Source organism: Leiobunum rupestre, chromosome 5 (genome assembly GCF_980474605.1).
Source record: "Leiobunum rupestre chromosome 5, qqLeiRupe1.1.hap1, whole genome shotgun sequence".
NCBI classification, from domain to species: Eukaryota; Metazoa; Arthropoda; class Arachnida; order Opiliones; family Sclerosomatidae; genus Leiobunum; species Leiobunum rupestre.
This window is the reverse complement of record NC_143388.1, coordinates 46,202,084-46,222,856: the sequence shown is the minus strand read 5'-3', so window position 1 is coordinate 46,222,856 and position 20,773 is coordinate 46,202,084. Positions and strand designations below refer to the sequence as shown.

General features: G+C 40.4%; 1 protein-coding gene across 1 annotated transcript; it reads right to left on the bottom strand.

Moving 5' to 3' along the window:
• Window positions 1-654: 654 nt before the first annotated feature.
• Window positions 655-1,773, bottom strand: LOC149945164 (uncharacterized protein F54H12.2-like). Its single transcript, XM_090176403.1, has one exon. The coding sequence runs from the start codon at window positions 1,771-1,773 to the stop codon at window positions 655-657; it is 1,119 nt and encodes a 372-aa protein (XP_090032529.1).
• Window positions 1,774-20,773: the final 19,000 nt, after the last annotated feature.

Sequence of the window (20,773 nt, the reverse complement as noted above, 5' to 3'; positions counted from 1 at the left end):
AATTGACCAGAGGAAGAGCTCTTTTCACATTAGCCTCAAGCCTTTCAGACCAATGCGAAGCTACGGGAAGGCACGTAATGTCATGAGCCAATTGAAAGTGACAAGCTGTATTTTCACAGGATCCCGTTAACGACATTAGAATCTCGGTTAATTCGTCTATAATACATTTCTTCATACACTGATAACAGTTTTTCCTCTCCTGAATTTCCGTATTAAGACTTAAACGAATAATTTTTAACCGCTCCCAGCTTGTTTTACACATTGCAAAACCGTTTGAAGTCGAGTACAAGACATTATACTTGTCATTAGCTCCGCGGACGTGCGAACGCAAATCAATAAATTTACCTCTTTGACATATAAATCCTTCGAGTTTTACGTAATCGGTTAGCCAACTATGAAATCGGGTTGGGGGTTTTGTCAAGTCAAAGAATGTGTCAATTTCATCGGAAAATGTCCATAAGTTTTCCCAAACGTTAAGATTAAATGAAACGTATTTTCTATGCCCTTGGCGTTTAATTTTAAGATCGGTACCCGGAATGTCATTTGAAAGAAAAATTTCCAGTTTATCGGAGAGATAATGAGAGCGTGACATGGTTGAACGATTGCAAGCGAGGAACTGTTAAACGGCTTAAGGTAAAGTGCTTTAAATGGGTTTTATTCGGCGTTATAAATTACTTTGCGATCGCGTGTTATCAAAATCTCATTATCGAATTCAAAATACATTATACATGTCACATTATGGGTTAATGCGTTTTTAAATTGCACATCGAGTCGTAAACTACCGTCCTTTCTAAGAGACATATAATCCCCACTAGCGTTGTTGTCGCTTGTTAGATCGAACAGATACATGTTATACCCGTATTTAAAATTTTTAAAACTTATGAAATTACCACGGTCGGCCCCATCGATCCCCATCGCGGAAAATAGACTCTGATAAGGTAAACAATAATTCCCTTCGTCGTAGTCCATTTGGAACCCATCGGGAGGATAACGATCAGGACCCACCGAGAGGGACAAATCGGTCACGTTTAAATGTTCAAATTGTAAACTATTACTATTCAATGACCCGATAAACGCATCTTCCTTGACAAAAACCACAATAGCTCGTTTCGGTAATCTACCTAAAATGATGTTATCGCGGTTTATACTCGTTAGACCTCTCGCTACGCTAAAATTTTTAACAATCGTTTGCGTTAAGGGATAGATAGCTGGAATATCTGATTCTAGCATTTTTGCATGCGCCAATACGATTGAAGGATTAACTTTAACTTTTGTCACGTACAAGTACGCTTGGTCTATAACTAATTTATAATCCTTGCCAGCTTCCATAGACATGACGGTAGTTAGGCGCGGGCTTCTAACTAAACGAAATCGTACCGGAACTTGGTTTAACATAAACTTGTTAAATTTACACACATCAACAGACAAAGGCCCCATTATTTCAAAGGATTGCGATTCTTTTGATCTTGAGGCTCTTGACTCTGACTTGAACGTATCTAACCACATTTCCGTCGGCTTGGTCGTAGAGTCCATATAAAAGAGGCTATTTTGGAGTTGCGAATTTTTTGCATCTTCTCCATAGTTGACTAATTTTTCAATGTACGAACTGTAAGCGTAGCAGTTGTTCGCGGACTGGGTAGAAGTATCCCCGAGATAACAATCGCATTGACTAAAAAGCGACCCTATTAGATTATTCGTTGGTGCCACTTTTGTTTCAGCGGCGGGGACATTCGATCCATCGTTATGTAAAAGTCTCAGTTTCAATTTTAACATACTTTTGATAAATCCATATATAAATCTTCCGACGCGGGAATAAAAAATTCCAGAGGGCCATTGTCCGATAAATTGTTTGTTGGTAAATATCTTATATCCGTTGTGGTAATTACATTAGTATTGACCAATGGGCGTTGAAAAATAACCAGCTGACTTAGCATTCCCTCGTAAACCGCCATTATTATCCTAAAAAGTCAAGTTTGGTTCTTTTTGTAACTCTCCGTTTGGACACTTTTTTTCGTTTCCTAATGGGGCCCGTTCGTCGTTTACGGCAGCCGCTGCCAGACTGATTTATCGTTAATCGATCAGCCGCTTTATATAATAAATTGCTACCGGCGATTCTTAAATTGTTCTTTAACGTTTCTTTAGGGTCATGTCCTTGTTTTAAATCTTGCCACCATCTCTTGCCTACTCCAAAAGCCTCATTGGTCACGGGTTTGATAATGGGTGTTATATATTTTATCAGCTTTTTAAAAATTCCGCCCACGCCTCTTCCCCGTTGATTAACAGGTCCGGCAAAAAATGGTCCGCCACTATATTGTTCGCGGTAATATTTGAAATAACTTTCACTGTCAGCCATTTCGTCTCAAATGAAGTCTAACGACACTTTTACCATTTATAAAGGCTATTGTTTCGCCAAAATCCGTTTTTATGTCAATGTCAACTATTTCTGTATTATTTGTTCTCAAAGGATAGTAATCAATTTTGTCAAAAATAATAGATTTTTCAAACGGCTTATCATTTCCAGCTAGCGGTATTATTTTCATCAAAGGGGCAAACGTATCGCCTACATATTGAGGGTATATTAAATTTGAATATATATATAGTGTTCTGGCTCCCATTGATAGATCAGCAGCGTAGAGACTGTCTGTATTGGCCAAGAGTTCACTAAAGCGCGTAAAGCCTAACATTTCACCGAGACCTTTCTCAGATGAATGAAATATAATTGCAAACCCCGCCGCGGCTCCAATGTGAACGGATCCATTATGGCTAATGGTTAATTTAAATTTATCCCTTATTTCCTCATCCAAGGTTAACATCATTGCGTCTAAAATGTCTTGGACACTCGAGTAAGCACCAGTCGGTATTTGATAATCAATTCGAGTTTCGACTCTAAACGCGGCGTCTTGTACATTATCACTTCTAATTTCAATGTAATTAAAGTTATTTAACGACAAGGACTTTATATAACCAGCAAAAGGTTTCGTACAAAAATATGACCCAATATGAAATCCGTCTTTCCGATATGGATTTATGTTAGGTTCAAAATCGAGAAGCTCTTTAATTGGTCCATTGGGAATTCTAATATGGTAGTTATTGGTGGTTATCAAATTCCAACAGAGCCCGTTTGGTTTCGCGTGGAGTTCAATTTTAATTTCATTATCAAGCCCGAATTCTTTTAAACTTTCATTAAGCGCTGCAATAAGTTTTCGCACGACACTATATCGAAGGATATTTCCATTCTGGTCTTTCTCCGCTTCAATTTTACCCACTTTCACTGATATTTTAAAGTATGTAAACGTTTGCACGTTTTTAACGGTTGTCGTGGAAACTGCTAAAAATGACCGGTTTTTTTCTGTAATATTTTCCCATGTTGGCGGTAATATAATTTCGCTAATTCCAACTTCAAAATTTGAAGGTACATTTAAAGGTCGTCCTAAATTTACTTTATAATAAGACGCTGTATTTTCCGGGTATAAATCGCTCGAAGCGTTACTCGGTAATGTTAAAAATAGATCGTCCATTGCGAAAATAATATGGCCACTAGCCTGAACCACCACGTAAACTTTAATTAGATACGATATTAACAACTGGTTATATACTATGACATTCCTTTCTAATTTATAGGGCTATTCACCTCTAGTTATCGATAACCTGATTCTGATTTCCAGTTTTTCCTGGATTTACTGATATAAAAGGACGGGATTTTTTCCATGTATTCTCACAATTCGTTAATGTTTCTGATAAAAAGTCTTACGTTCCTTATGAAAAATCAACAATCTACTAGTAGCTGGGATCCCTCTCGACATGGTAATATACTTATAATAACATTCAAATTATTTTAAAATATTCCACCAAAAATGTGTGTAAAGCTAGTCTTAAAACAACTTAATGTTTCCCCGACATACGTTCTAAAACGCCTCACTTGGTGGCGCTGGAGAAACTTTTTGACGGGGCCTCGTACCCAGTTTAACCCCCCCGACCTCCCATAAATCTTTCTATCATACACCTTATTTAAATTGAATAATACAATATATATATATATATTTATATATACGACCCAAAACAAAATACTAGCTCAAAATTATAGTTTTTTACCTTGTCAAATGACAATGATGAGTCCGTTACTGTTCGTTGAGCTTTACCAATGGCCGTTAGTAATGGCGTACATCCTAGAACGTTAAAATATTTTAAAAAATGTTCATTTATAAGCCTAAAAGTTTACCTGGAAAGTATGCGGCCAATATAATTCCTAGAAATCTAAAAAAATGTTAAAAGTTACGCGGTTAGATACTTAGCACAATTTAGTTCCCATTAGCAATAACTAGAGTGCCCGAAACCCTATTAAAAAGGTTCAAAACTTTAAACATTATCTTAACAATACTCCTAGCTTAACTTTCTTTTAGAGAATGGCGATTTCGACCGCGTTGCTTAAGATGCTGGGTGAAGATGCTGGGTGAAGAAAGTGGCGCCATGTAACTTAAATATTATATATAAAAAATTTAGTAATTTATAAAGTGTTATTAATACTGGTATATAATAAACAAATGAGACTGATATTTATGTTATATATTTTAAAAAGTTTTTGTTCGAAAATATATTTTTATGCTAATCTTGCAACGTAATACATAGATGGCGCTAGTGCGCTTGGAAAGGAGAGATTTTCGTGGAGGCGCGGTAAATTCGAAATGTCAATATAAAAATGTTAAGTTATTTATCGTAAACTTTATTGTTATGCTTTGTATAATAGGAATAATGGCCATCTGGTATAATGAATTCAATACGAGTTCTATGGGAGTCAAAAGAGTTTCAGCAACTAAATATTTGGACACTGATAATCCTGGACTATGGACATCTGAAGAAGTCTTAAATTTCGAATTAGAGGATGAAGGTCAAAAAGAGTTTCAGCAACTAAATATTTGGACACTGCTGATCCTGGACTCTGGACATCTGAAGAAGTCTTATATTTAGAGATATATGGTTCGGTGTTGGTCAAACCGAAAATGTTCAATAATTGTACATTAATACACCTTTTCAAAGAGTTTAACCACGCGGCGCTTTGGAATAATGGCCATCTGGTATATTAAGCTCAATAGGCATTCATAACTGATTATAGAGTTTGTGGTGACTAGACATAAAAAATGGTCTATGGTTTCTCTTTATATTCATGTCAGACATTAATAAACCTAAAGAGTTTAACCACTTGTTAATCGACGCTTACAATTTCCCGCGCTTTTCTAACCGAAACACATGTTAAATTCGCGCCAAAACTTTAACAGTTCAACCATATAGCTACCAGGTCAATTACCCCTAACGGTTAATTATAAAGGTACAAACATGTAAAAGACCTATAGAGTACAAACTATACCCGTTTCCCCGCCAAAATCATGTCAAACATAAGTGTACAACCACTTGTTGATTTTTATACACGCGACGCTTACACTTTCCCGCCAAAAATTAATATTCAAACATATAATAAACAAGTGTAACTACTTGATGATCCTAAACACATGTTACTATACTATCCATATAACAGGTCAATGACCCCTAACGGTAATCCACCTAGTTAAACAATACCACGCTCATTAATATTCACCCTTTTTGACCTTGAACAGGTTGATTGACAGGTCGACTAATTAATTATTCAAAACACCTGTTAATCTCATTAATTATTCAGGTCACGCGCGCCTGACACGCGCCCGAGGGGGGCGGAATCGCGATTCCCCGCTTCATTCCCCCCGTCCCGCAGCTGTGGACGCGTGGGGGAAAGCACGCTGCGCCCCCCACGCTTGGCTAGAAAGACGGTGGTAAACTACTGACGGCGATACGAAACGAATCGTCTTCCAAGAAAGTACCCAAGGCCGGCGATGGTAGAGCGTTGAGCCAACAGCCAGATTCCTTGGAGGATACGGAGAGGAGCCGGGCTTTATCTCTGTCACTGAACAGTACCAGCCAAGAAACACGATGAATTGGCAAAAAGAGGGCCTTCCCACACACGTTGATGGGACCACTGATCGGGAGAAGGTAATGGCGCTTCCGACAGGCGTTCCCATCGCTGAACACCGTCATGAAGTACCGAGTCACGCGTGGCGGATATGCAGTCCGGTAGGATAGCTTGAATGAGATCCGCGACACTGGTGGCGGAAGAAAGAAAGGCGGGGAGAGCGAGTTTCGAAGCGTGACGGACACCGACGCCACCCTTAGACGAGATGATTGCTCCCAAAGAGCCTCGTCCAACAAAGTATTGGTAACGGCTGAAGCGCGAGCCGTAGGGTCTCATCGAATGCTTTTAGGCCGTCTACGCATCTCCACACCGGGGCACTACGGAGCATGTACAAGAGTTTGGGAATGGCCAAGGAGTTTTTCAAAAGGAAAAAGCCGTGATGGGCCGGAATTTCCTGAAGGTTCTCCGACATGATTTTCAAAGTGACAGTTTTAGACGCGAGACAAGCGGAAATGGCTTCGGCGGAGAGTGGCGCACCGAGAAGGACATAATTGGAACGAGCTATAATTTTTATGCCAGGGGCGGCCGAGTCGAAAAGGCACGTAAAATAGTCATCATCGAAAACGCCCGGATTTAAAATAAGGAGCTCGCACTTCGATGGGTTTAGCTCGAGGCCAATGTCGGCCGAAAGCTCCTGAAGAAGTAGTAGGTCTGTCTTGACTACATCCGGGGCATCGCCCTAGGATGAATCATCGAGATACTAAATATTTAGGGTAGACTTCATCCGGGAAGCCACTTTTTGCACGACAAGGCAGAAAAGAGCCGGGCCCAACGGGTCCCCTTGCTGAAAACCGCGTTCCGAAGAAATTAAAGATTGTCCATACGTAAGAAGCGACGGACCCTTATAACACTGGCGCAAGAACAGATAGAGATCGGTAATATCTTGCAGGACGCTCGCGAGAAGAATCATGTTGAAAGCGTTGAGGAAATCAATTTTCAGTAAAACCGTAGGACTGATATGCGGGTGGTTAACGTATCGGCGGGCGGAGTGAGAAGCAGCTTCAGCTCCCCCACGGGTCCCAAACCTCAACTGTGTTGGACGGAGAGAAGGGCCAAGGGTGGGAGCAATATGGGAGCAGGTCAATTTAGCGACCAAACGACGAATTGTGTGACCCACAGCGATTGGCCGAACGCCACCGTCCTTTTTCTTCAGAGCGCAAAGAGAAGTGCCGTAAAGGACAGGGCAAATCTCCTGAGGGACGAGGCCACCGAGCATCAAATTACAGAGGTTGGCAAGAGATTTCAAAAGACAGCCGCCCCTGAACCCGGGCCAGTAAGGTCCTTCAAATGTTGTGGTGAAAGAACGTCGAGACCACCAGCAGACCCGGCTGGGAAAGATAAAATGGCGGAGCGGACGCCCGAATCAGAAACAGTAAGGTGCGGTAAGAAACACAAATTTGTTCCGGACTCGAAGGAATAGTCATCGTGATCAGAACCTGACGGATGCTTACGCCTAAAAGTGTCGAACGTAGCGGCGGTGCAAGGGGCAGTTGTCAAATGTAATTTAAAATTTAAATCTTGGATATTTTCCCTGAAATTATTTATAAATGATAGAGTTAATTTTAACTATTTTGTAGGATAAAATGGTTGTAGAGGACAAGAGAGTCAAAAATTATAGAGATCGCAATAAGTAAAAATTCTTAAGTGTTTCATTTCAGAGATATGGGCTTTCAAAATCTTGCCAAAACCCGTACACAGCCTTTAATCTAAGGAACTTTATTTATTCCTGAAAAAAATTATTTCCATAAAATGATCAGATTATCTTTTATCCATGAAGCGATAACATTTATAAAAAAATTACAGAGTTTTATTGTTGTTCTTTTAAAAGTCAGATAAGTCATAAAATTAAAGATACAAATTCCAACCCATTCCTAACAGAGTTGATTTAATATTTTCTAACTCAGTCTGCAGCTAATTACGTTCATTTTTGCTATATAAAATACTAGCATATATTGAACCAACGGGCTAATGGAAATGGTCAAGTAGCTCAAAGATTGTACCAAGACTAGGTGCTTCAAATACAGGTGCCAGATCGACGGAAGTTCGAGTCTGTAGGAAAATGGTTAAGATAGGGGTGACAAATACAACCCCTGGAGGAACAAGAATTTACAGTTATTGTAATATTTGTTCAAAATGACCACCTCCGACTTAAATACCAGCGTGTGCTTGTCACAAAAATTATTCACGTATACTCGATTAAAAATTCTTTCGTCCTTCAGATTCGGGAAAGTCTAGCAGCCTGCAATAGATGTGTCTATAAAATACGGGAAGTCATGTGATAATGTTTTGTCTACGTCACCTACAAGTGTTAGCTGTAGCTCTTGAAGGTAGAGAGCACGCGCTGCAGTCGCGAAACCCTTCGGAATCTGAAACCCGCGTGCACATCTGGCGTGCAAGTAAAGCACTTAAATAACTGGCGCTCGTGACCCAGATAAACCATTTTATACTTCTAATTTTTATTGTTTTATTTTATAGAAACATCTATTATGCTTTGCTCGAAATCATCAATTTATCGTACAGTAAATCCTTAAGATAACTTAAGAGGAAAAAATCACATAGGCTCAAATCTGGAGATCTAGTCTTTCATGTATGTACTCCGCGCTGACCTATCCACCTCAAAAAAACGTAGCAATCAGATGAGCTCTAACTACAAAAAAATTAACGGGAAGTTGGCGGTGAGCAGGTAGTAAGCGGGGAACGGGTAGGTGTCGGTGAAAAGAATAAGCTGTAACTCCATCGTTCAAAAACTATACATGGAACGTTTTCGTGTAACTTGGGTAAAGTAGACAAAAACGAGAGGTGTGTGTGAGGTTGTATTGCTATATTATGTTTTGGAAAAATTTTCACGGTTAGGCTGCAGACAAAGAGTTTTAATGAGAAAGTGAAAGAGCAGACTCTTAATGGAAAGAATAAACTTGGTTTGTTTAAAATCTGCCTATTTTTCACTGAAATAGGAGGCCATGAAAAAACAAGGTGGTCCTAGGAGGCCAAACCTTTATATTAGACTCCGACGCCGATGTAAAAATGATCAGCGGCGGCGTGTCTCATTTTTAGAGCCTTCGGCAGCGGCACGCCGACAAATTTTAAACGGCGGTGGCGTACAGATAATTTAACCAGCGGCGTAACAGTGGCGGATGCAGTGGGGGGAGAGGGTGCGCCCCACCCCTTTTGACGTATAAGATTTGCATGTGGTTTAATTTTATGTTATTACACTCATATCTCAAAATGTCTTTAGCGCCCCTTAGAGTTTTTCTGTATCTACCACTGCAGCAAAATCTTTAAAAAGGCCCATAAATAATGTAAAAAAATATAATACAGTTAATACACCAAGAAAGACCAGAAACTAAAATATATTTCTTTATTTCAACTATAAAAAGACTTTACTACATGTGGCACTAGGCACGCCACGACCAACGTTTGTAAAAATGGCACTCTCGTATGGCGCCACGACGGTACGTTACTCCGTTCTTGGTGCAGTGATGCCAGGTGACAAGAATATAATTTCCCTAAGAACGAAACAATACTAGAAATCCCAGATCTGGGGTATATACATAGAAATCGGTATAACAAAAGGGTTTATACTCTTTCATAGAATTTCTGCTTGAAATCCTTCATTGAACAATAATTATAATGACTAGTGTAAGAGCCCTTGATTTTTTGAGAAAATAGGAAAATAGTACGGCGTGGCGCACCGAAAATAAGGGAAAAGCCGGCGTGGCGGCGTGAACAGCGGCGGCGTCGGACTCAACTTTATATTCAATTTATTATCGTCGAAAATTGTCGAAAATGTTCCTTTGTTGGAAAAAGTAACTTAGAGTTTCCAGAAAAATTACAAATGACATTTTTAAATGAAATGAAGAAAAGCACGGACCTCAAGTCAGCTGTTTTTTGAAAAAAATATCCATTTAGTTTTTAAAGCTGTACCACTACGAAATAAAATCATTATTCGAAATTATAATTTCAAGTTAAGTATGCCTCGTTATATTTTTGAAGCAGCGCACCCATATGCTTGTTATATTTCTCGGTGTAGGTAATCGTAACTCCCGTACAGTAAGCCAGTTATTTAGAAATAGTTTTCACTCAACTCTCTCAGAGTCATAAGGGAAACAATTTCGGCAACATCAATCTGAGTTTCCGTGGACAAGGCCGAAACAACTTAGACATCCTCGAACGAGCGTCAGAGTGGCGAGCAATGACATGGGTGTGGCAAATAGCTAGGTGTGGAGTGTTCTAAGCAATGATCATTATCATACTCGCCTTAACGGACAGAATAACATGGCCTTTCTTCGAAACATGGTAGCGGACGCATTGTCTGATCTTCCCTTGCATGATTTTAGGCGTCTTTGGTTTCAGCATGACGGAGCGCTAGCTCAACAGCACCGATATGTCGTTGAGTACCTCAACAATGAATTTCCTAATTGATGGATGGGAAGGAATGGACCCGTTCGTTGGCCTCCTAGATCCCAGGACTTAACAGTTCTGGATTTTTTCTTGAGATCCTCACGCTTATTGCCACCATTACGAAAACATAACCCCGAAAAATGAAAAACCCCGACTTAGTTTGCGACAGTCGGGGTTGAGGTCGGGGTCTATGTACGAACACTAGTACCGACTGATGTCACGCTAATATTTATCGATGACGAAAAATTAATCTTAATGTGGTATCCCTAGCGCTTACAAAGGTGAAAGAAGGGTCTCGTCTGATGGTATGTTAGGGGTTTGTGTCTAGGAGATGATAGGTTTCAGTGAGTAAAGAACTTAACGATCGAGTGTCCAAACCTTATATTTAAGTTATCAATAATAATGTAATACACAATAAAACAAGTAATGACGCTTAAAACAATACAAACAACAATTTACCTTAAAATATTAAAATATTCATGCAAATCATGCAATATACACTAAAATAATATAATTTTCATGTCGCCGGCTTATATTTAAAATGGGATGGGGGTTCTCTCTCTCTCTGTCTCGGTAGATAAATAGTAGCACCATAAACGTTTAATAGCTCACCCTGTCGGTGGTGGTGAGCGTGATTTGGCTTTGACGGTGGTCTACTCGGATAATCGTGATCTAAGACACTTTCGCCTAATTGTACCTCTAGGTATCTTTTTCTCAGGACTTATCCGTCCCTACTCTTATTTTCCTAACTTTAGCTCCTCGCCCTCGCTGTCCAAACGTCTTCCTTGGCACTCGTCCTTCGACTCTTGGCTTCTTCGACAGTCGCCCTCGTGTCCAGGGTTTTTCTTCTGGGTCGAGCCCCTTTTACATTTTTTTTTGATTGGATAAAGTTGAAAGAACGGTATAGTAAAGATGGTTAAAGCTCTGTTGATTGGTGGGAAAATAGTGGTATGACAAAAAGCGGAGAGTTGGAAGTCGAGAGACCATGAGCTCCTTGGAGAAATATATATTGTCCGTGGAGGACCATTTATGGGTTTTTATGTTGGAAAGGCGTAAGAGTTTCTCTGAGGAAGCCGAATGTTCGACGGGTATTGAGAGAGAGAGAGCGAGAGAGCGAGAATTCTTTCGAGTCCAGTAGCGCAAATTGGGAGCGGGGAATTCAAATACAATGAGGGGGTACACTTAAAAAAAAACAATAAACATAGAATGCGATGGTTTGGCGTGGACACCCGCGAGGTGATGATAAAATACAAGCTTGTGTTAACACTTAAAAATGCGATAAGGGAGAACGATAATCTCCTTTTACAGCTGGTGACTTAATTAGGATGGGGAGAGTGGGGAATGGATGGACCGTGGCCTTTGGTCCTCCAAGCCACTCTTAAGGGCGACTCTGCGAAAGAACTAGGGGGCGTTATTTGCAGCGTTCGGGTCGTAAACCTGTCAACCGTCATGCAGAGTGTCCAGCGCTCATACACGACGATTGATAGTTTCAAGTCGAAAATTGAGAACAAACGTTTAATTTTATTTTACTGTTTTCTTGTTATATGGTTCCGAAAATAAAAATTGCTTTAAAATTATAAAGAAAGATTTCGTAAATAAAAAAATCATCGAGAAATACAAAATTACAATTAAATTGATATAAAAAATAAATGCGAATAAGCTAATTAAATTGGTCCATTAAAAAATTATATTCAATAAATGTCAACGTGACATCCAAGGGTCTATTTTAAATGTGACACTGATCATGGTAATGAGTTTCTTTGCAAAGTAGTTAATGGTGAGATGAATCAAATTTTTCTCAACGCATTCTGAAGTAAAATACAGTATTAGTAGGAGTGTCCACAATCTTTGTCAGTTTTCCATGTACAGGTAGAAAGGGGGTCGGCACCGGAAGTCCCCGCTTTATTCCCCCCGGTGTGTAAACTAGGTCACTTCCGGCAGGTGGCGACATTGTGGGCGTGGCCACGGGTGTCAGTTTACTTCCGCCAGGTGGCGCGCGCGCTGATTGGCGCGGGGACCACGTGGTAACTACGCCGCGCGGGGACCACGTGGTTACTACGCGACGCGGATACTGCGCGCTTATTGGCTGTCGCGAAATTATTCAAAATGGCGCTGATTGGTTGGTGTTTTGGCGCGAAAAGGGGTCAGTACTCCTTTAAAGGAATTCCCAGGCTCGCTATACTCGGTCCCCGTTTTCCATTGTTAATCGAGGAATGCGCCGTTGCTAGGTTACCCCGCTCGCTGTTAGAGTATCAACAAATAAAATACCTTTAGCGACAATACCGAGAGAATCACCTATTAATTATGTCATCGAATTAAATTGAGGTCGCGCAATCGCTGGAAAAATGGCCGCGTTAGTGAACAATCCTTTCGCATAGTCATGGTAGAACCGGTTCATTCCGCTTTCGTTAAGTAATTAATCATTTTGACAAATTGAATACACCTGTTAATAGGACTGTCACGCGATTATATTGTTCTTTCCCCCCTTACCTTGCCAGTATATAAGAAATCGCGCAACGGTCAATTTCGCAGAAGCGACGAACACCGCCCTCACTCTCCCCGACGACTCAAGAAGATCAGCAAGATGGTAATTATGTTTTTGAATTTTTTTTAAGCGAGATTAGTTTTTAATCTCTATATGTCTTAGGCAGCCCGAGACGACATTAAGCTCGATTATGACACTCCCCCAACAGCACCAGTGAAGTTGCCCGAAGTATACGCTAGAAAATCAAAAGTCAGCGAAGTAATTAAAAAAATTAAACCTCGACAATCATTGAACGAAAAATGCGAAGCTGGGAAAGGGGCTAAACAAGACCAAGAAAAATTAACAAAGAATACCACTTGGCACGATATTGTATTAGAATTCTCTGAGCTCGGAGATTTGGGCGTTAAGATAACGACCTTTGACCAAAAAATATATATAGATATAAGGCGTTACGCCACGCACGTAGCATCCAGTCGTCCGCAACCGACTAAACAGGGTGTATGCGTTAAACTAGAATCAGGACCCCAGCTTAAAGCAGCCTTAGAAGACGTCAAGGACCTAGACGCCGTTTACCTAATTGAGGGTGATAAATTAGAAATTCGCCATAGCCAGGCCACCGGTCACACTAGCTTGACCAAAAATTCTGGTTCCTCATTTGCAAAATCGCTGACCCTATACGGAAGAAGAGACATTCACGACGTCCTGCGGTTATTGAGGGAAGTGACTCAACGCTACGACGAAATTCGTAAATTACAATGACTCAAGAAGCCCCACTCGATATAAGTACCAGGTTTCGACCTGAGAACTATTATTCGGTTACTAAAATTATCTCTCGGACTTCCAAAAAATACAAATGTAAAACTTTAGAATTCAAGTGTGAGTTCAAAAACTTGGACGATCTCAACCACGCGCGAATAGAAACCCAATTAAACGAAATTTTCCAATCCCTATTAAACGAAATTACCGATGAAAATCAGGGTTATAGTCGTATCAGTATAGCGGTCAGTTCGGACGAACTCGAAGAGCCCATTAATTTCCAATTTATGAACCTAAACGAGTTAACGGCCGATATAGTTTTAAGCGGTATCGAGCAGGTAGCCCTGTCCCATAAGAATTTATACTTTGAGGCCCCCCTAAAATTCGACATAATTCTTCTGCAAGACACCAATTAGTGGTAGTCGAAAAAATATTCGTAACAGTACTATTGAGTGCTTAGATAATTACATTGAACAGGTCAATACCTTTATCCCGATTCGCAATTCAGATAATCTGTGTTTTGTGAGGGCTGTTGCGGTAGGACAATGCCTCGCTGACTACCAAGAATTAAAAAATAAAGGCCAATCCAAAAATTTTAATAGCTATGATCTAAAGTACATTCGTAATGTCAACCATCCAAAACAAAAAAGCGGCCTTAGCGTTACACAGATTATCAAAAGTTCCACCAGGTCCTGTTGAAATAAAAGACATTCCTAAATTCCAAAATGTCTTGCCCGATTATCAAATTATCTTACTCGATTCCGATTCCAATTTTGACCCAATTTATTTAGGCCACTTTCAACCCAAACAAATCTTTCTCCTTAAATTAGGAAACCACGTCCACGTAGTGAGGTCTTACGCCGCCATGTTCGGGGGAATAGGGTACTGTCCATTTTGTTTGAAAGTTTTTGGGAATAACAAAGAAAACAAAACAGCACAATTGCGAGGTTAATTGTAAGCGATGTCTCGACACGAATGTTTCCCATACCGAAGCTAGTCAACGATGCGCCAGCTGCTTTAGATATTTTTCGGGGAATACGTGCTTCCAAAAGCATATAGAATTAGGGACGTGCGACAAACTCAAACGTTGCCTAACTTGCGGGAAAGAGTTTGAAGGGGACCACGTATGCGATTTGAAATGTCATTATTGCAAATTTGAGCACCCGAAAAATGCGTGTTTTGTTCAACCTATCACGTTACCAGAAAATTCCACCAGAATCCTTTACTTTGATTTTGAAACTTTAGTCGACAATGACGAGATTAAACCCGTGCTGCTCATTACCGCTATGCAAGACAGTCCTTACTCTGAAACGTACGATTACCGTACCTTTACTGGCTTTAATTGCGTCGAGACGTTTTTAGATTAATTATTGGAGAGTCAGGTCGTTGCAAAAAAGGGTAAGACCAAATATTCAAAGGTCGAACCAGTTTTTTAAAAACATTACGTGCATTTCGCATTTTGGGTCTGGATTTGATAGTTTACTCGTATTAAATGGAGTTCTGACCCGGCCAATAATCCCCGAAGTTATCTTTAAAGGCTGCAAACTTCTCGCGATGTTTCTTTCCAAATACAATATAAGATTTATAGATAGCTTTTCTTATTTTCCAACCCCTCTCAGAAGCTTTTCCAAAACCTTTAATTTAAGCGAAAGCAAGGGATTTTTCCCGTATTCTTTCTTAAAAAAAGACACCTTAGACTATATCGGCGTCGTACCGGAAAAATCCTTTTTCGAAGTAGATAAATTCACCCCCGACCAATTGGCAAATTTCGAAACTTGGTACGACGCCCAAAAATGTACCGTTTTTGATTTAAAAGAAGTGTTGACAAAGTACGCCATTGATGACGTCAAGCTGTTACAGAGGGGTTTTGACCGGTTCAGAAATCTTTTTAGAGAAAAGGTCACTTTCGACATTTTGGCGGGAAAAAGCGTGACTCTACCCGGAGCTTTAACCGATTTATTTTTGAACCGGTATCTGAAACCAAATACCATAGCTATTATCCCGCCGGCAGGGTACAGGGGTAAGCATTCCGTTAAAGCTCTCAGATGGGCGGCTTACTTGGAGCAAAAAATGCACGTAAAGTTTCAAACGGCGCGATCTTTGGAGGGAGAAAAATATTTAGCTAACTACCACCCCGACATTTACAGCGCTGACCCTTAAATAATTGGGGAATTTTTCGGGTGTTTCTGGCACGGGTGTCCCAATCACACTGACCATAATGGGTACAATTACGAACTTAAAGAGTCTAATATCAATAATACTTAAAAACTCTCAACAAAATCGAATTTTATCGTCAAAATTACCCCCAACGCGCGTTTAATTACCATATGGGAATGCGAATGGGACACTTTTTTAAATGAAAACCCCGAAATAAATTCTTTTTGCGACGAACTGGCTTTCTCTGACTCGATCAATTCGCGAAGCGCTCTGAGGGGCGGGCGCGTTGAAATTTTTTTCTGTATATAGAATCCACCCCCTAGAGGCCGATTAAATTTTACGACTTTAACAGTATGTACCCCTCTGTCTCCATGTCCAAAAATTACCGCTACCCCAAAGGGCTCCCCGAAATCTTAACTAGCATCTTAAATTACGAACCCGATTTCTATTTCGGGCTAATCAAAGCGACTCTTCTCCCACCCCAAGATCTATATCTCCCCGTTTTGGGCTCTCTGATTGGCGATAAATTTATGTTTACGCTATGCAGAACGTGCGCCCTCTATAATCTAGCCGACTGTCGCCATACCGAGGCGGAACGCGCGATTACGGATACGTATACTACCCCCGAGTTTTATTTATCCCTTCAATATAATTATAAAGTTTTACAAATTCACGAAAAGCAGCATTATCGCGAAACTTTCGACTCCGAATCCCCCCTATTTGACGATTACGTCAGATATTTTTATAAAATAAAAACCCAATACGCTGGTTTTCCTAAAAACGTTGACTCCTTAGAAGAAAAACAAAAATATTTAAACGACTTTTGGGAACAGGACGGGATAAAAATAGGCCTAGAAGAGGTTAGCTCTAACCCGGCTCTCAAAGTGCTTGGCAAGCTTTCCCTTAACCAGCTTTGGGGACGTCACCTAATAGAATTACGTCAAAATAATAGTTCTTTTATAAATTCCTACGCCGACTTAGTTAAAATTTTAACTGATAAAACGAAAGAGCTGACCGATTTAAAACTCTTAGAAAACGGAATGGCTCTCGTGACGACAAAAGATCACGAAGACCACGTCCCGGCTTATCGTAAAGGTTCCCCAACTGTGGGCATTTTCGTCGCCTCTTATGGGCGTATTAAATTATATAATCTTATGGCTAAAATAGGGCCTAATTTGGCCTATGGCGATACGGACAGTTGTATTCTGATACACGATAAGAAATTAGATTTAACTTTATCAAGCAGCTTGGGTGGACTTACGGATGAATATCCTAATGACCCCATTAAAGCTTTTACCACGATAGCCCCCAAGGGTTACTCTATCTTGTTCGAATCGGGCAAAATTTTAACCAAAATAAAAGGCGTCACTCTTACTAAAAAAAGAACATCTTAAACTTTGACACGATAAAGCAGTTGGCGCTCGAGAACCGCGAATTAAAATACCGAGTCGAGATTCCCTTTAACGTGAAAAGACAAAAAACCGGGCACTTGTATCTCAGACAAGCCGAAAAACTCGTGGGATTTACGTCGACGAAACGTATATTTTTCAAAGACGGTACTTCTATTCCCTACGGATATTCATGTCCCTCACACGCCTAAAATTTCAAGCCCCCTGTACCTTTCTTTTGGCTGGCCCCAGTAAGTCGGGAAAAAGTCACTGGACGTTTAATCTCCAGAAAAATAAAAATTTAATGTTCGACAATCCACCTCAATAAACTTTATCTTTGGAACGATCAATTTGACTAATTAAAAACCCTCGCCCCCGAAATTGAATTCCATAAAGGGCTCTTTAGCGAAAAATCCGAAGATTTGTTTAACAAAAGACAAAACAACCTCTTGGTGCTAGACGACCTTTCGAGCGAGTGCTTAGACAACGCGCTGGTATCTGAACTTTTTCGCGTGTGTTCGCATCATCTGAATCAGATTATTGTATTCTTATGCCAGAACGTCTTTGGTCAGGGCAGATTTTCGCGCGACATTTCGCTTAACGCCTCATTTATAGTCCTGTTCCGAAGCCCCCGTGATCCATCACAAATAAAACATTTAAGTCGACAGATTTTTCCGCATAACCCTAATTTTCTGAGCAACGTTTATAATTACGTAACGTCGGATAAGCCCTATTCTAACGTGGTTGTTGACCTGCAACAAAAAACTCCCGAATTTCTTAAAGTTAGAACGCAATGCCTCATGGAAGAAGGACCGATGCTAGTATTTACCGAAAATTAGCTTTTTACCTCTCCGAGGGGAAAAAGTCCCCTAGGAGGGGTTATACAACCAGCGTGTCTGTCTCTGGGTCTGTGGGTCTGTCAGGCCTGCGAACGCGTTCGCATTTTCGGTGCAAAGTGTAATCACTGCGTACGCAGTTTCTCAAAGGGTTCTTCTTAATGACTTTGGGACGGACCGAGTGCTGAGTGTAATGCTACCTCTCAACGTCCAATGGCAGGGTTTCCACTAGTTGTACACGGTATTCGTCTTAGTATCAATTTGCGATCGCATCGGGCGGGATTTGAACCCGAGACCTCCTCATTGACAGGCGGACGTTCTACCACAGAACCACCGACACTTGTTACGCCTTATTGAAAATTAGACCTTCAGCTTTATCGGAAGCGTATTTAATAGAGTACGAAATTTTGGTTTAATTGAAATAGAATTGAAATGGAAATTAATGCATCGAAGAAATTCTAATTTAGCGTTTCTCTATTGATTAAAAACAAATGCGCCACCCAGGTTTCGAACCCAGACCATTCGGCTTGGCAGTCGAGCGCTCTACCACAGAACCACCGATAGCTGCTTAGATTCACAGAAATTAAGACAGGCATCGTAAGCATAATAGGTAATAAAGTCTTTTTTTATTAATGAATTTATGAAGGCCTAATCTGGTTTTTTTTTGGGTTAAATCTTGTTTTAGCGCAGTCAGCCGAGATTAGAGGGTTAAAGGGTAGACCCTGTGGGTGGTCCACGTTGTTAGTTTTTTTTGTTATTTATTTACGGGTATTATTAACGACCTATATATAGTTGTGTTAATTCAAAGGAGATAATTTAACGTTAATTGCTTTAAGAGCTGGCGGTTAGTCATGTGGCTCTCTGCGCTTTGTTGATGGTAAGGTTTTTGCTTCTTGTAAATATATTTGGTGTGGATATTTGGATATCTACGATTTCTAACGCAGTCAATGATTTCTTGGGTGTGCGAGTCATTATATGATATTGGAAATTGGACGGCATTGGTAAGCGAGAAAAATACAAATACCATCTGTAAATGCTTCTTTCATTAAAATTTGCTTAGTATTATATTCAACTGATAAACATGTACTGTAAAAAGGGTTAAATTCAATTGTGCATTGTTTTAGTGAATCTAACTCGCTGTTGTAACTACTTAATTTATTATATTCTGAATAAATTAAACTCGATTGATTCGTCTCAATTATTTAAATTAAAATTTTATACCGGGCAGGATTTGAACCGAGAATACGTTTTTCGTAAATAACTCTGAATTGCGGGATATCTTTGGGGGTCGTATCGAGAAATTAATACCACTAGGGACCATACTTCCGAGGAGAGGTATATTTTGGCTTGCCAACTTGTTTGTATTATGTATTTATCATTTTTGGTAGAGGAAAATGTATATTATTGTAATAATCAGAATATATAAAGTGTTTATTCGAATTTTACGTCATTCTGTAAAATGCCTTTGCCCAGGTCAATTATAGAAAGCCGCCAGTATCTAACTTTATTGTAAAAGGCTTCCCCAAATCAAAGACGATTTTTACTTAAGAACGCCACGCGAGATCAGGTTGGCTCAATCGCGAATATCTGTCATAATATTTGCCGCGGAGCTTTACCCGTTGGCGAGAATAAACGACGGCAATTACAACGATATAAAAAATCTATTAGAAAACTAGGTCAAAGAGATCTCAGTTATCGTTATCGTCGAAGAATTCTAGTCTCGCAAACGGGCGGTTTTGGGGGGCGATTCTCGATTCGCTTATCCCGCCAATCTTGGGTCGTATAATTAATCCGGCGTGATGAAGAAATTTGTCTTGCTACCCGTGGATAGCTATTTATCCGATACCGAAAAATTGCCTAATTTAATACAAGAACACATGAATAGTATTCTTAACAAATCCGTTCGAGACGATAGTGAAGAAGAAAAACTACGATAATATCTGGCAATGTTGGCGTGGTATCTCAGAATTAAAGACTACGACGGCGCTCCAGCCGTTTAAATAAAACCGCCCCCTTTACCTCCCTCGTCGAGTACGTTAGCGCCGATACAGTTGGCACACGGTGCGATCTACCAGCCTCCCGCTGTACCTAACGTTTCATTCGGTCACCCGCCGCTCGCCTCGCCAAGTGTTTTTTCGCCTCCCCAAACGCCAAATCAGCTCCATCAACTATTCGCCGCGCCGCCAGTACAACAGGGGCAAAGAGCCGTACAGCAACCTCTCCGCCAACTGGAAATGGCTATTAACAGCCCCCTCCCAGCATCACCGATAAATCCTGGAATTTCTACACCATGGCAGAGTGTCTCCGGCATTTCTGGGTTGGACGAAAGTCAATCGCCCGATTACGCCCATAAAACTTTAATTGCAGCCCCACCGCATCTCGTGACGTCACGAAATATTCCATTCAAGCCTGACTTTGCGAGTACTCCAGGCTACCAAAAGGGAAAATGGAAGAACGGCGCTAGCAACGTTTTCACTTCTCCCGCTCGAGCTGAGCTACGTAAATCTCGAAGCGAGACGAGTCTCAATGAATATAGCACGCCAACTTTCAAAGACAGCAGCTATAAGCCCTCGGAATCCACCCTTCGTAATACAACCGAACCTGTTTCTTTGCCTTTCGTAGGACCGCTCTTGACAAGAAAGGAATTGCCAACCCGCCAAGGCCGCAAAGAAAGACGCCGGGCGTATTCTAAAGATCGTGAAATTAACGATTGGGAAATTAATGAATGGGAAAATTAATGTTTTTTGTAAAA